Genomic DNA, 13743 nt, shown 5'->3' with positions numbered 1-13743 from the left:
AAATTCGTACATATTCCATTTAAAATTTCACACCCCGGAAACTATTTAGCTTTCCCCAAAGCGCTGGCCTTTTACTATAACTTCAAAGTCCTAAACCTTCAAAGATCAAACAACAGACAATTTCGTCTATGAGGGAATCGTATAGATTCACTCAATTATCATAAGCCGTACCTTATGTTTTTTGAGAATTAATTCATTTTTTGTTTCTAAAGGTAGTTCTGAAAAGAGTTGAAATATTTTCAATTTTTAGAGGCCACAACGTACGGTCGGACAGATGAGACGCAAAACAATGAGTTGGTCACATTAAACCTAAACAATAACAAATTTCCAGTTTAATTTTCACTGGTACATAAATTATTGAATTTTTGAGCTTATAGTCCTAAAAACGGGTCCTAATATGACAATTAGTCCTCTCTAATTCCTTAAAGGGTTTGAAAATCAAAATAATAATGTAAATAGGTATCTAGTCCATTTGTATACATTTAGAGAGAAAACACAAATTCCTAGAATACCAATTAAATCATAATTTCTAATCTAACCTTCCTCATATATTATAACTGATTTATCTTCAAAATGCATAAATATCTTCTTCCATTTTTATCTCCCACATTCTCTCTCCAATCACGTTTCTAAATCTAACCTTCCTCGTATATTACAACTGATTTATCTTCAAAATCCATAAATATCTTCTTCCATTTTTATCTCCCACATTCTCTCTCCAATCACGTTTCTAAGCAAAGGTTTGTTAGCTACATTATTTTCACTAACCAAAACCTCTTTATTCTCTCTCTAAATCCGATTTACATAACAAAACCTCCATTAAATTCTGAAATCTTGTTTCATCTTCATTAGATTGATTTTCAAACATTCGTCTTTTAATCAGGTTTTACAAACATTCATCCTTCATCAGCTTCTCAGATTAAAGTAACAGATTCTTTATCTCTAACATTAATCGTAACAGATTTATTCATTTTGTTTTCCTGTTTATTTTCTCTCTCTAAGATTTTCATAACTGTTTATGATATGGATGGTTAATCCTTCTTTACTGATTCGTTCAAACAGATTATGTTTTGTTTTCATCTGATTATCATATCATATTTTTTTAGATTTATGTTTAATTTTCTGTGGTTTCTGATCTTTCTTCAGATAAGATCTATCTGTCCGTATAATTTTCGAACCTGGTGATTATCCGTATTGTTTCTCGTAACAAAATGTACAATACAGTTAATTTAGTATACATTTCTATACTTTCCAGTAAATTACGCGAACTTGTAAGATGTTATTATTACTGAATAATATATATGTGTATTTTTAATACAAATTATACGTACTTTATCATTGATATCAGATACATATTATAGATGTGCATACAATATTAAAAATTTATCCAACATTACTCTACCTTTTCATACCTGCAAAGATGCCACGACAAGCGTATAAAGCTCAGCTCCTCTTAACCAAGTAAACAATCGTACTTTGCCATGCATTATATATAATTTACTGAAATGTACATGTTATTATTAATGTATGTTAATTTAGGTTTAAGCTTCTTGATTTTCTGATATTTCTTTACCTTAGATCTTTGATTTCGTATAATTTTATGAACCAGGTGTTATTCCATACGTTTATCATAACAGAATATACAATATAGGTAATTTACAATAACTTTTCATACTTTCTAGTACATTACGCAAACATCTTCCGAACCATGTTTTTATAAGAGAATGTGAAATATGCGTAATTTGTTATACATTATATGTAATTTATAATAAATTATAAAACATCGTATAAGTGCACATAAATTATGCATTATTTATTTACCATTACGCGTACTTTTCACCCAAAACAGTAACCTTGTTAAGCTTACCAAACTACTCAAAATCTTCAAATATTGTCAAAATTTGACAAACATCATACATAATTTACGGAACTGTACATGTAGTTTATAATACAATATATGATTTTTTTTTGTGTAATGTATGTGTATTTATGTGTGTAGATTTGATATAACAGATGGAATTTCAAACAGAATCATCAAATCAAAGTAATCGAAACTAAAACCTGATGGCTGGGATAAAATATTTACTGAAGTTGGTCAGTTGTTTCTTGGTGGTGCAAAAGCATTTGGATATGCTGTTCGACAATATAGTGTAACTGTTGTTTATCCTGCTCAAGACTACAAATGGAGAGTACATGGATGGGCATCATTTTTTAACCAGAGAAGATTTTGTACGTTTTTTTTGTAACAGAATGTAAACGATGTGTAATGTAAAAGAAATTATGTGTAATTTGTTGAACAAGACCCACATACATTTGATAAATTACGTTATATACATGACAAATGATGGTTTTCTCGTCATAAATAACACATAATTTACGTATTTGTTTCATAATTTGTATTCGATGTGTATTTATGTATGAGTAAAAACGAAAACAAATGCTGCTTTAATGTTCCCAGAAAAAGATGCTATTTCCAAATCTGAAAGTTAAGTGAGAGAAAGTGATATAGTATATGTTTTGTATATTAACCCCCAAATCACGTGATCCTAGAAAATATACTCTTTCCAAATCTGAAAGTTAAGTGAGAGAAAATTGATTTGACTCGAAAAAAAAAAATTACATAGTAAGATAAGAGAAAATTGATTCGGTTTCCAAATTTGTAAAGAAGAGAGAGAAAATTAATTTGGAAATATGTGTGGTGATGGCGTTTCGTTTTGGTTAGGATTTTGGTTTCTGATTGATTCGGATAGTAGGAAAGAATAAATTTAATTTCCAAATTTGTTTAGAGGAGAGAGAAATTATGATTTGTTTCTATCCATTTTTTGCTAATAAATCCCACAAATCACGCCCAAATCTATCTTTTTGAACGTGGGACTAAATATCCATATTTTGGGAAGATTGGATCATAAACTTTTTTAAACATTTTTTTGAACAACGTGGAAGAGTTACTAAACTGGTGTACTGAAAGTAAGTAACAATGGACGGTGGACAGTTATTGAGATGGATTTATCGTGGTAGTTGACGTAATCGAGAAAAGGAAGACGTCACTGGAGGTATTATTGAAAAACAACCTATAATACTCTCTTCTTATCTTCAAAATTCAGTCGGCCTCTTCCTTCCTTCTTCTGTCAGGACTTGACTCCCTCATTTCTCTCTCTCTCTTTTTTCTGTCTTAAAAGAGAATCTCATCTTCTTCATCGTTAACTCCACCTCAAAATTGTATGTGTCTTTTTTACTACCGCCATGGAACCTAGACCTCAATCAGGAGGTGATTTCTCTCTCTCTACTTTCTCTCTCTACTTTCTCCTTCTTCTTTCTTTCTCTCTCTACTCTCTCCTTCTGTTTCAATTGATTGTAGTTTGTTTAGTTTTCTGCTGAATTTCTCTATAATTACTTGAGCTTGATTATCTATAGATCTTTCATACAAGGATTATGATGATAGGATGTGATAAATGATTTGTTTTTTCTAGTATTTGATCACTAAATCTTACTATTACGATTCATTTATTAGAGGCTAATTGTGTGAAAGTTAAGGTCTTTTTGTGAGAAATGAATTGTTTTCTATAGATGTTACAAGTTTTACTTTATTTACAAAAAGATTACGCAAAGGTTTTGACGAATTTTGCTTAAATCGGATCAGTATTTTGCTGAATCATTTGAATTAATATTGAAGAAAGAGGAATAATTACAATATGGGGAAGGGGGGTATGAGCTGAAATAGATGATAATTGTTACTTCATCAGCTCATCCTTGGGTTTTTGCTATGGGTGTTTCTAATTTTTCGAGTAACCTTATTTTCGCATTTGTTCGAATCTGGGCCTTAATTGGATTGACCCATGCTTTTCTTATACTCCAAGTAGAGTCCCTTGAAACCCTATCTTAATCAGCCTTAGGTTGTCTGAGTTAATGGATTTATGGTATCTTAACATGGTTATATCATTTTTACATTCATCTCACTCTAACTGTTCAATTATGTTATCTATTTACTGATTGCTACATTTGGGATATGAAATTTGTTGTTGAAGGTAATAATCCCCCACCAAAACCTTGGGAACGAGCTGGTTCATCATCTGGTCCGGCACCTTTTAAACCTCCTTCAGCTGGTAGCACGAGTAACGTCGTTGAAGCTTCAGGGACTGCCAGACCTGGAGAAATTGTTTCTAATGCTCACGGCAATTCTGCTGTTAACACAACTGGTCTAGCCAGGCCTGTACCACCAAGGCCTTGGCAGCCAAACAACAGCTATGGCGGTAATACCAATACTTCGCTCTGACACCGTTTATCACTTATTGCTTAGTTACTAATAATTAGCACCTACTATATATAGAAAACAGACACTAAAACAACAGAAACACATAAGTTAATTGATGTTGACATATCCAATGCAGGTTATAATTCAACTTCGAATTACGGATCGGGATATGGTTCCAGCATGTATGGTGGTGGATTAGGAGGAACATATGGTGGTGGATTAGGAGGGACATATGGTGGGGGTGGCATGTACGGTGGAGGTATGTATGGAGGTTCTAGTATGTATGGAAGTTCTAGTATGTATGGAAGTTCTGGTATGTACGGAGGTGGTTTAGGAGGTTCAATGGGCGGGTACGGGATGGGTGGCATGGGTGGTATGGGTGGTATGGGCGGTATGGGTGGTATGGGTGGTCTTGGTCCATATGGTGATCAAGATCCAAATAATGGTCCTGCACAACCACCAGGGTTTTGGATTTCTTTCCTTCGAGTGGTAAGCCCTACAAATTTGTTTATTTCTTTTATAATCTCTATGCCCAGTTATTTTTTGTATCTTCGTTCTTAATCATTCGTCACCGTCCCTCTCTTTACATGGTCCAGGATTAGAGACAGCCTGTCTAGTTGTTATACTACTTATGCTGTTTAATATGCTTACAAGTTACAACGACAAAGTTGCATTGATCGTCTCCGGTTTTTTATATTCACAGCTTATTGTTCTTGCATATATTTTGTTGATGAGGTGCTGAAGTATTGCTCGAATAACTCTTTGTAAATGATAAAATTTGGGCATAAATACAAAACCATAGTTGTGATGTGATAAAAGCAACTCATTTGGATTAAAAAACAAACTTCTAGTGGGAGAATTGGCAGGTGCTTTTGGATTTCTTATGGACTTTATTTTATTTCTCTCGGCAGATGCAAGGTGTAGTTACGTTTTTTGGCCGCATATCAATCCTCATAGATCAGAACACCCAGGCAATGCACATGTTCATGTCAGCAATGCTGCAGGTATTCATCATACTTCTATTTTCAGTTTCATATCTCCCCATTTGTAATGATAAATATGCTCTCAATTGAGTAGGTGAATTTTAACGGAACACTTGGTTCACCCATGTTGATTCAAGTTGTTACTAAGTCAGTAGTTAGGCAAACATATGTTAGTTGCAGTTTAAGATCTCATTTGACAAAATGTTTTCGTTGATAAGAAATCAAGACTTCCTATCTTTCTTTAACAAAAAGCTACTTTCTGCAGCTATTTGATCGGTCTGGTGTATTATATGGTGAGCTAGCAAGATTTGTACTGAGAGTGCTTGGAATTAGAACGAAGCCTAGGAAAGTACATCCAATGGGTCCAGACGGGCTTCCTGGTCCACAGAACGGACATGGTGGTCAAAACTACATTGATGGACCAAAGGCCGGTCCTGTTGGAGCTTGGGACAATGCTTGGGGAAATGATGGTCAATGAGTGATGAAATTCTTTTTCTTGTATTTTGTTGATGATGCATCTGAATAAGGGAAAGTTGCTTAGGGGGGAGGAGAAGTGGTAAATGATTGAACAAGAACATTCGTCCCTGAAAGAACTAGAGATAATAATAGTCAATTCTCTCTCATAGCCATAGGTGGAGAAGTAATGAAAAAAGAAAGTTGGAAGACAAAGAAGTGTTCATTGATTGATGCTCATAATCTTCTCCTTGTAGCATAAACCTGTCATTTGTTCTGTTGTATGTTGGAGGAGTAATTATGTGTTTTAAATTGTTGATGAAAGGAAGATATAAAGTTCAGAATTGCAGGAGTTTCTTGTTGACTCAACTCTTTTACCCTTTTAACCTTTCTACATCTTAAGAATCTTAATGATATTCGATCGTTTATCTTTAGCAATTTGTGAGGAGATCTAGACCCACTAGAAGGGAAGCTAGTGATTACTGAACATGGCTTAACCTACTATCTCTTAGTTCTGTTTCATTTTCTGCTGGTCAACGAAAATAAATAAAATAAGCGTCCCTTCCTGTTCCCGGTCTAGTTGATTGGTGGCCAAACTCTTCTTTTATCGAGTCGTGTGTAATATCGAAAGTCGGTTGCATCTCGTAAGTCAGTTGCATCTCGTAAGTCAGTTGCATCTCGTGACATAATGCAAGTCTCAATTCCTGCTCGAAGATTAAGAACTCGAAACTTTGTTGCAAATCCCTCTCTCGTTCTGACTAATCCATCCCCAAGTAACACACCTACTCGAACCTGGAAGATTTGGAAAACGAAGTCCACCACAACTAACAAATTATCTGGTTCATGTCTACTGGAATCAGCATGGACATTAGCTAGAGTTTCTGAACAACCATTCGAGCCTAGGAAAAAAGCGAAATCCCTTTGTTATCACGATTGGCAGTTCAGAGCGCGAGCGTAGAAGAATCCATACAAACAAAAGCGCTGAAGGTGCTTGTAATAAAAATGAAATTTTTGGGCCCGATTATCCAAGCCCACTCGACTTGACTTGGAATGAATCAATCTCTCCCACTCACTCTTACCACCTTGGCCCTAATCGATCAAAACAGTTGATTGAGAGAGAGAAAGAGGGGAAGAACGCTTCTACTACTTCTACTACTTCAAATCAGCTGTCATCATCAAACTTCAAGGTAAATCTTCTTCTTCTTCTTTAACTTGTTTTCATCAATTTTATGTTTTATCCATGTACTATATGTTTCAGATGAAATTAGCTCTTATTTGACATAGACACTACCTATTTAATTAATTCATCATTATCATCTTCTTCTTCTTTTCCAGTTTTAATCTTTGATGTTAAAACCCTTTTCTTTATTCTTGTAATCATCTCTTATTGATGATAAATTAGGTCTTATGATAATATAAAAGAACATCGAACCACCACATAGTTTTCGTTTCCCCTAAGTTAGGTCTTAGCCTTTTGAACTAATCCTAATTCAGTTTAGGAAGAAGCATATGCATTGTTGTTATAGCAGAATTACTAGTTTGTTCTTAGGGTTTCTTGTGCTGAGTAGCATACTATTTCATTCTTAGTGTGTCCTGTTTAGATCAAGAGAGGGAGGGATCCCTATTTCTTTTGTATGCAAAACCAAAGAGTAGAAAGGGAGATGGAGGGAGTGAGGTAACCCTCTCTATCTCCATCTGCCCATACCAAGAAATTTTTTCGTCTGAGTCCACCTAACTACGTGTAACGCCCCAAGCCTTAGCAGTTGCTGATATTGTCCCCGCTTTGACCACCTCACACAGGTACGGGGTTTTGTTCTTGGGGAAGGCACCACAAACCCACCCAAAAGGCCTCGGTACTTACTAAGCTTGAGCATACACCTATAGCCCAGTCTCTGGACACTCTTGCGAGCAATGTGGGACTATTACACTACTCTAATAGTTGAAGTCAAAAGACCTTAGGTGCCATCGGGTTCAGTTCCACAAAAGAAAGTGTTTTTGGGGTAGCTTGTCTCTCCATTTCAAGGGTTCCAAAAGATGTATTTGATCTTTCAATCAATGGGTTAGAAAGGAAGGACCATACTACTATACTAGTTTGAGAGTATGCCAAATCTTTGTTACTTTTACACAGTCATCTAAATACATCATGTTATTATAGAACAAAACCTAATGATTTTAAGCTGAGATATGCCTAAGTAGTTCTTTATATATTTAGGCTCAAATCTTGGTAATCATATTTTTGAACATAAACATGCCAGGATACATGATAATTTTAGTTCAAATTGATACGTAGACATCCATATAGCATGAGGAATACCACTAATGCCTCGAAATGTGTCCCATTTAATGTCTGATTGAGTAGCTCTTATATATAACTTTTTCGGTTTAACCCGTGCTTGTGACACGAACAATCCCATCAGGCACGTTATTCAAGTTGTTTGCTTTAGGAATTGTTTAGAAGGTATATATATATATATATATATATATATATATATATATATATATATATATATATGTTTGTGTTTGTGTGTACTTATGTTTGTGTGGGTGTGAGTGGTATATATACTTATGCATGCATTAGTCCAATTCAACTTTAGGCAAACTATTTCCTCTTATGCCCATGGACGACTTGAATTCTTCCGTAATATATCTCTGAGGCTAATTATCCCATTTATTTTATCTTAAATATGGAAAAGTGGGTTTTGGATTATGCCCCTCATTTGTTTGTGTTTTTTTTTTCAATTTTTAATAGCACATAGTGTCACTCTTCGGCAGGATGTCTAGCTTTTTGAGTTTCAACAGCCTTGGTCCCAAGACTAAAAACTTTGTAGTAGCTGGAGGCTTAACAAGTTTTGTATTTGGAGTGTATTTCTATACAATGAGAGCTGTAGGAGGTACAGACGAGCTGCAAGTAGCTATCGACAAGTTTGAAGATCTGAAGAACAAGAACGAGATCACGGAGTCTAGCTTGCCGAAGGCTTGAGTCTTCTCATCTGTTTGTGTCCCTTCTATTTTATTTTATTAGATGTTCAAATCAGACGGTGTTTACTCAGGAAAGAGTTTCAACCTTCATTTGGTTCTTTTTTGATGTTTTTGGCAAATATGTAAACCTTATCCTACTAAAGCGTGTTATACAATAAGCTTTTCTATCCATTCAAAACGAAAACTACTGCTTTCACTTTTCTAACACCTACACGTTATAGAAAGTATTGCAGCATAGTGTACCAAATGTTTAATGACGAACTAGATGATTCCAACATAGCATCTTAGACGAAGCGGCCATCCATTGTCGTTGAACTATAGTGGATCTAAACATTTTGTTCTTGGGATCACTGTTTTTTCCTGTGGAATTATTCTTGCACGTCCCTTCCTAACACGTATATTTTTTTAGGTCATAGAGCAAATGTGACTTTTAAACCTACCACGCATAGACCTAGGCCGATACCATGTTAGATTTGTGATCTTCAAATTCAAAATCAAGTGGCACGCATGAATGTAGAAGACCTAGATATTATACTGTCAATAACTAGATCACCTTCTTTTCCCTCGACCCATCCTCACAAATTAAAAAAAGAAAACAAGATTGCAAAAGAAAACAAGATTGCAGGGAAAGGGTCTGGTGTGTCAAGGAAGCTACCTTGGTTAAGGAGCGTAAGTTACGAGAAACTAATACCCAAAATTGAAATTGGTGGAAAAAAGGCAAATGTATAGCGGAGTAATTCAAGTATACAGAAACACAATTATACTCATCAGAAATTGGGGGCAAAACACCCGGAAAAGTAATCCCCATCTTTAAATTCCGAGTATAAATATTATTTTGTTCTAATTGTCCTTGTCTACCTTCCCGAAACATAAAAAACAACTTCAGATTCCAACATCTCCTCAATGAGCTTCAACAGAAATATGTCCCGCAAATGAACCAGTTCAACGGACTTTGAAGAAGGTACGTTTTGATCTATCTGTCGACAGATAGAGTGGTTTTCAAGCGATCAACAACATGAGGCAAGAGCTGGATGCTTTCTTGGATCGCGTTGTCAACACAGGACTCCAAGTCGTTCATAGCTCCGGTTTTAATTTGCTGGATTTTTGCCGCTTCAAATTTGTCTTGGCACACCATCAATGACCTGTTCATCCTTTCCTGTTACCCAAAACTTGATAAAGTTCGCTACAGAAGATAGAAGGATTATGCCATATTTTGCTACCTTACTATATAAATACAGTAATAAGAAGCTCATAACCATCACTAAAATTGACCCCCGAGGGCTTCCAATATTTAATCCACGTTACATGAATGTTCTACACTTTACCCATGGCATGGAAGATTTACTTCCCACCGATTTAAACTGCAGTACACATTTCTAGCTTGGATTGTTCTTAAGCAGAAGAATAATTCTTCAACTTTAAATTGGGTGTGCTTAGGTGTAGCCGAGCATTCAATTTGGTTAAGGTCACTCCAGGCATTTAACTAATTGATGGATAGACGTCTTAGCAGGAATTAAACAGAAAACAACCCAACATGAGCAGCATAAGGCACATACGGAGAGAAATATCATGAGCATGGTGCTCCATATGATGTTTATTAAGTTTTCATACGAGAGTATTCTAATTTCTATATGTTCATAAATTAACTAACAGGCATCTAATTCTTATTATTGTTTACTAACAAAGTAGATACCGACCAAACGCTGAATATGTGACATCCCTTTTAATCTGTGTTGTTGCTCCTTCCAGAGAGAAGAGTCCAAGACAGAAAATTCTAAATAACCCTTCAAAACTCCATATCTATGAAACTTACCCTTACAAGCTTGATCTAGAAGAATCATGTTATAGTGCCACTGTGCCACAAACATTGACATATTTAGCTGCTTCTTACAATACAAACAGGAAACATAAGACACCTACACACAAAGGTTTCAGGTCATGGTCCTCTTGGGCAATACCTAACAAGTAATCAAGGCAAGACTCGAGATCAAATTCTCATCAAACACTAGAAACCCTGTCAGAAACCATAAGTGTTGACTGTTTATTTAAAAATGTCGGAGCACAATTTTTGTTTGCCTAAGGTCCTCTAAATATGAAGTAGGAACTTGGCAAGAGCATAAATGGTAGGTTCATCATCTAATCCTGCAAGAAGTTTCGCTCTAATCTAGACATTTCTCTCAATGTGATATATCTCCTCCTATAGTATATGACGCCCGCTATACCAAGCGGTACTTTAGTCTTACACGGCTTACTCCCAACATTACTTTTTCTCGTACTCCTTTTCCACCTGCAGAAGTAACCCTTCAGCGGGTCGGAACTCAGCTCTTGTGGCTGCGTCTAGTTCCAAAAGGTCAAGACTCGAACAATTTCGTACAAGCATCTAGGCAATGGACTTGTAAAGAAACTCTTTTTGGTTCATATCCTATCCTATATCCTATATAGTAAAATACCAAATGTGATGACCCTAAATAATTTTCTGTAGACACATATTGACTTGTTAAGCTTGTTAAGCAGTGCTATCTTAAGTATACAAAGGGAGCAGAAAATAAGCTTAGGAACACAGATTTGTTGTGGAGAAAAGGCATTCCAACCAGAGTTAGTTTCACTCTCTATTTGGGCAGCTCTCTTAGGGAAGCTTCCAACTGAGATCAATTATGGAAATGAGGAGCAATCCGTCCCAATAGGTAGAGAAAAATAGAGATCATCTTTTTTATCCATTGTGTAGTGTCCGCTAAGGTTTGGCAGTTCTTCTTACGCAGTTTCAGGATTCCTTGACTATGCCTCGTAGCATTTTCAGTTTTTTCGACCAGTAAGAAGCGATTAAGAAACCCAAGAAAGCGAGATTATTACGGAGTGCATCCTCTCATGCTATAGTCTGGGGCATTTGGAAGGCGAGAAACAACGCGATTTTCAAAAACAAAATAGTCAAAGTGGACAACATCATCGAAGGGATTCAAGCTTTGCTATGCACCTGGTCTCGGGGGAGATAAGTTGGCTAAGTACAAAACTACAAATCGTATTATGACTTTGCTGTCTCTTGGGATGCAATGTTTGTAACAATATAGCTTTCAGGATTTTTTAGCAGCTTTGCTGCAAACCTAATTCATCATGAATGTAATTATTTTCTTATTTTTAGTAATTCAAATCATTCAGTTCTTTCACAACTATTTGACATTCAAGATGTTGATATTCACATTTACCTAGCAAGAATCCATAATATTATATCACAAAAGGAACTAATTGATTCTATGCTGTTCTAAGAAAACCTAAAACTTTACCATATCATGAAATACCTAAAATTTCCATAAAGAAAAAAACAAACAGAAATGAACTTACTTGAAACTTGGCCATCTCTGTTTCAACCATATTGTTAGCATTCATAACCGGAATACTGCAATTCTCAACACAATTATTTATCTCTTCTTGCCTCCTTCGTCTATCAAAGCAATCATACGCACATTTGAAGTACGCTTGCTGTTTAAACAAACAGAAAATAGATTAAGAATAGAAGAAGAAAATTCTGTATTGAAACCCTAGATAGAGAAAGTAGAGAGAAGAGGAACCTGGAGAGTGAAATTGACATGGTCGGTGATAACAGAGAGATGATTTTGAGCTGCGACATTGACATCATTTAATTTCCGTTTCAATCTCTCTGAAACTATGCGTTCTTCAGCTGCTGCTAAATGATTCATCTCTTTTGCTCTCTTTAGAAAAAAAAATGGAGAGAAACAGAGAACACAAACAGAGTTTTAGGTTTAGGGTTTTAGGTTGAATTCAAAACTTGCACCTGATATGTAGATCCCAGGAGTGGGAATGGGGTTGGGCAAGCTACTCACGGTCGAAGTGGGAATTGTGCTCGTGGGCCCGAGTCCGTCACTGACCACGGGGCACTGAGTCCCGGCTCAGGTACAACCCGCCCGGCCCGCCAAATTTAATGGGCAGGGTGACGGATTCGAACTTCTACCCGAACCCCGCCCACGACAGAGCCCGAGCCCACCGGTATTACATGAGTGGTACCCGATAAATTTAGCAACATACTAGAGTTTCTTGAGCCCAACAATTGTTGTTCGCAAGTCCAAAACCCGTTGTTTAAACTAAAATTAGGGGTGGCCAAGGAAACTTTCTTGTAAGTAAACCCAGTGGGGGCCTAAGTCTTTTTTACTTCAACTATTGGGGTAGCCAGGTGGACTCAGAAGAAAACTATCTTGGTACGAATTCCCTAAGTCAAGTCTGCTTATGTTAAAAAACATCAATCTGGTTATCAGTCTGAAATAAGAGACTTGATGTTGGATCGCGTGTGAATGTATGATACTGCTTTTTTGATCCCCGCTTCTGCTCCTGGTCCTGGGAACGTGGGGGAAAACCTGTAAAGAGTTCAGAAACATATATGACGCTCAAGACAGTCAGATTGCCTTTCGCAGTTGAAGAATTGAGGATTGACTGATCCTAGTGGAAAGTAAAGTGACCATACCTTGTTAAGAAGATGTGATGCCCCTTCTATAGGCTGCTCTGGACCGACTGTTGATAGACGTTGTGGATTGAGGCGGTTGAGATCCACCGTGCGGGATTTAGACTACTCTTCGGTAGTCTGGAGATTTAGGGTTTCCTTTTTGTGTTTATCTCGTATCTTGGATATTTAGAAGTTCCTAGGTTCAAGGATCCTTCGTAGATATCCTGTCGAGTTGATAGATTCTCTAAGAGATGTTTCATCATTTGAGACTCTTGAAGCCCATGTTAATTAAATACTTGAGATCTTAGCCGACTGAGATTTTTGGGAAGATTCAGGATGAAGTTGGTAAGCGTGCGACGAGCTTCTATCTTTCCATGTTCGGGGATTAAAGCATCGACCTTGCTTAGCGTACCTGTTGGGTTATGGTGTCTCCTAGTATTGGTAGCGGAATCTCAAACATCTAATATGTCTAACACTAGTATCCCCGGGATCTCATGCATAAGCTAATAATGAACTAAGAAGTTAGAGATTACCTTAATCGTTATTTTCCTTCGAACCTTTCTAGTCGCTTTTGAGAAAACCAAGAGCTCCAATTATAGCTCCTCTACTTGGGACACCGAACACTC

General features: G+C 36.4%; 3 protein-coding genes across 4 annotated transcripts; 2 read left to right on the top strand and 1 right to left on the bottom strand.

Annotated features, from left to right (window-relative positions):
* Positions 1-3089: 3089 nt before the first annotated feature.
* LOC147539491 (peroxisomal membrane protein 13-like) lies at positions 3090-6040 on the top strand. The gene is made up of 5 exons (XM_086640999.1): positions 3090-3268; positions 4026-4250; positions 4389-4741; positions 5164-5256; positions 5501-6040. The coding sequence occupies exons 1-5, from the start codon at positions 3244-3246 to the stop codon at positions 5711-5713; spliced, it is 909 nt and encodes a 302-aa protein (XP_086497125.1). The 5' UTR covers positions 3090-3243; the 3' UTR covers positions 5714-6040.
* A 731-nt stretch (positions 6041-6771) lies between these two features.
* On the top strand, positions 6772-8845 carry LOC147539490 (cytochrome oxidase assembly protein). Of its 2 annotated transcripts, none has more exons than XM_086641000.1 (2): positions 6772-6875; positions 8438-8845. In XM_086641000.1, the coding sequence occupies exon 2, from the start codon at positions 8462-8464 to the stop codon at positions 8666-8668; it is 207 nt and encodes a 68-aa protein (XP_086497126.1). In that variant the 5' UTR covers positions 6772-6875; positions 8438-8461; the 3' UTR covers positions 8669-8845. The 2 variants fall into 2 exon arrangements, with proteins under 2 accessions (XP_086497126.1, XP_086497127.1); XM_086641001.1 differs by having other exon boundaries at positions 6785-6875; positions 8461-8845.
* A 525-nt stretch (positions 8846-9370) lies between these two features.
* Positions 9371-12512, bottom strand: LOC147539489 (DUF842-domain containing protein). Its single transcript, XM_086644193.1, has 3 exons — positions 12231-12512; positions 12004-12141; positions 9371-9823 (listed from the first exon to the last, which is right to left on the bottom strand). The coding sequence occupies exons 1-3, from the start codon at positions 12357-12359 to the stop codon at positions 9641-9643; spliced, it is 450 nt and encodes a 149-aa protein (XP_086500319.1). The 5' UTR covers positions 12360-12512; the 3' UTR covers positions 9371-9640.
* Positions 12513-13743: the final 1231 nt, after the last annotated feature.

The sequence above is a fragment of the Eschscholzia californica genome, unplaced genomic scaffold, assembly GCF_041429995.1.
Source record: "Eschscholzia californica isolate CP2 unplaced genomic scaffold, dmEscCali1.0.p SCAF_5, whole genome shotgun sequence".
NCBI lineage: Eukaryota > Viridiplantae > Streptophyta > Magnoliopsida > Ranunculales > Papaveraceae > Eschscholzia > Eschscholzia californica.
The sequence above is the reverse complement of the archived record's forward strand: the minus strand, read 5'-3'. Positions and strand labels throughout refer to the sequence as shown.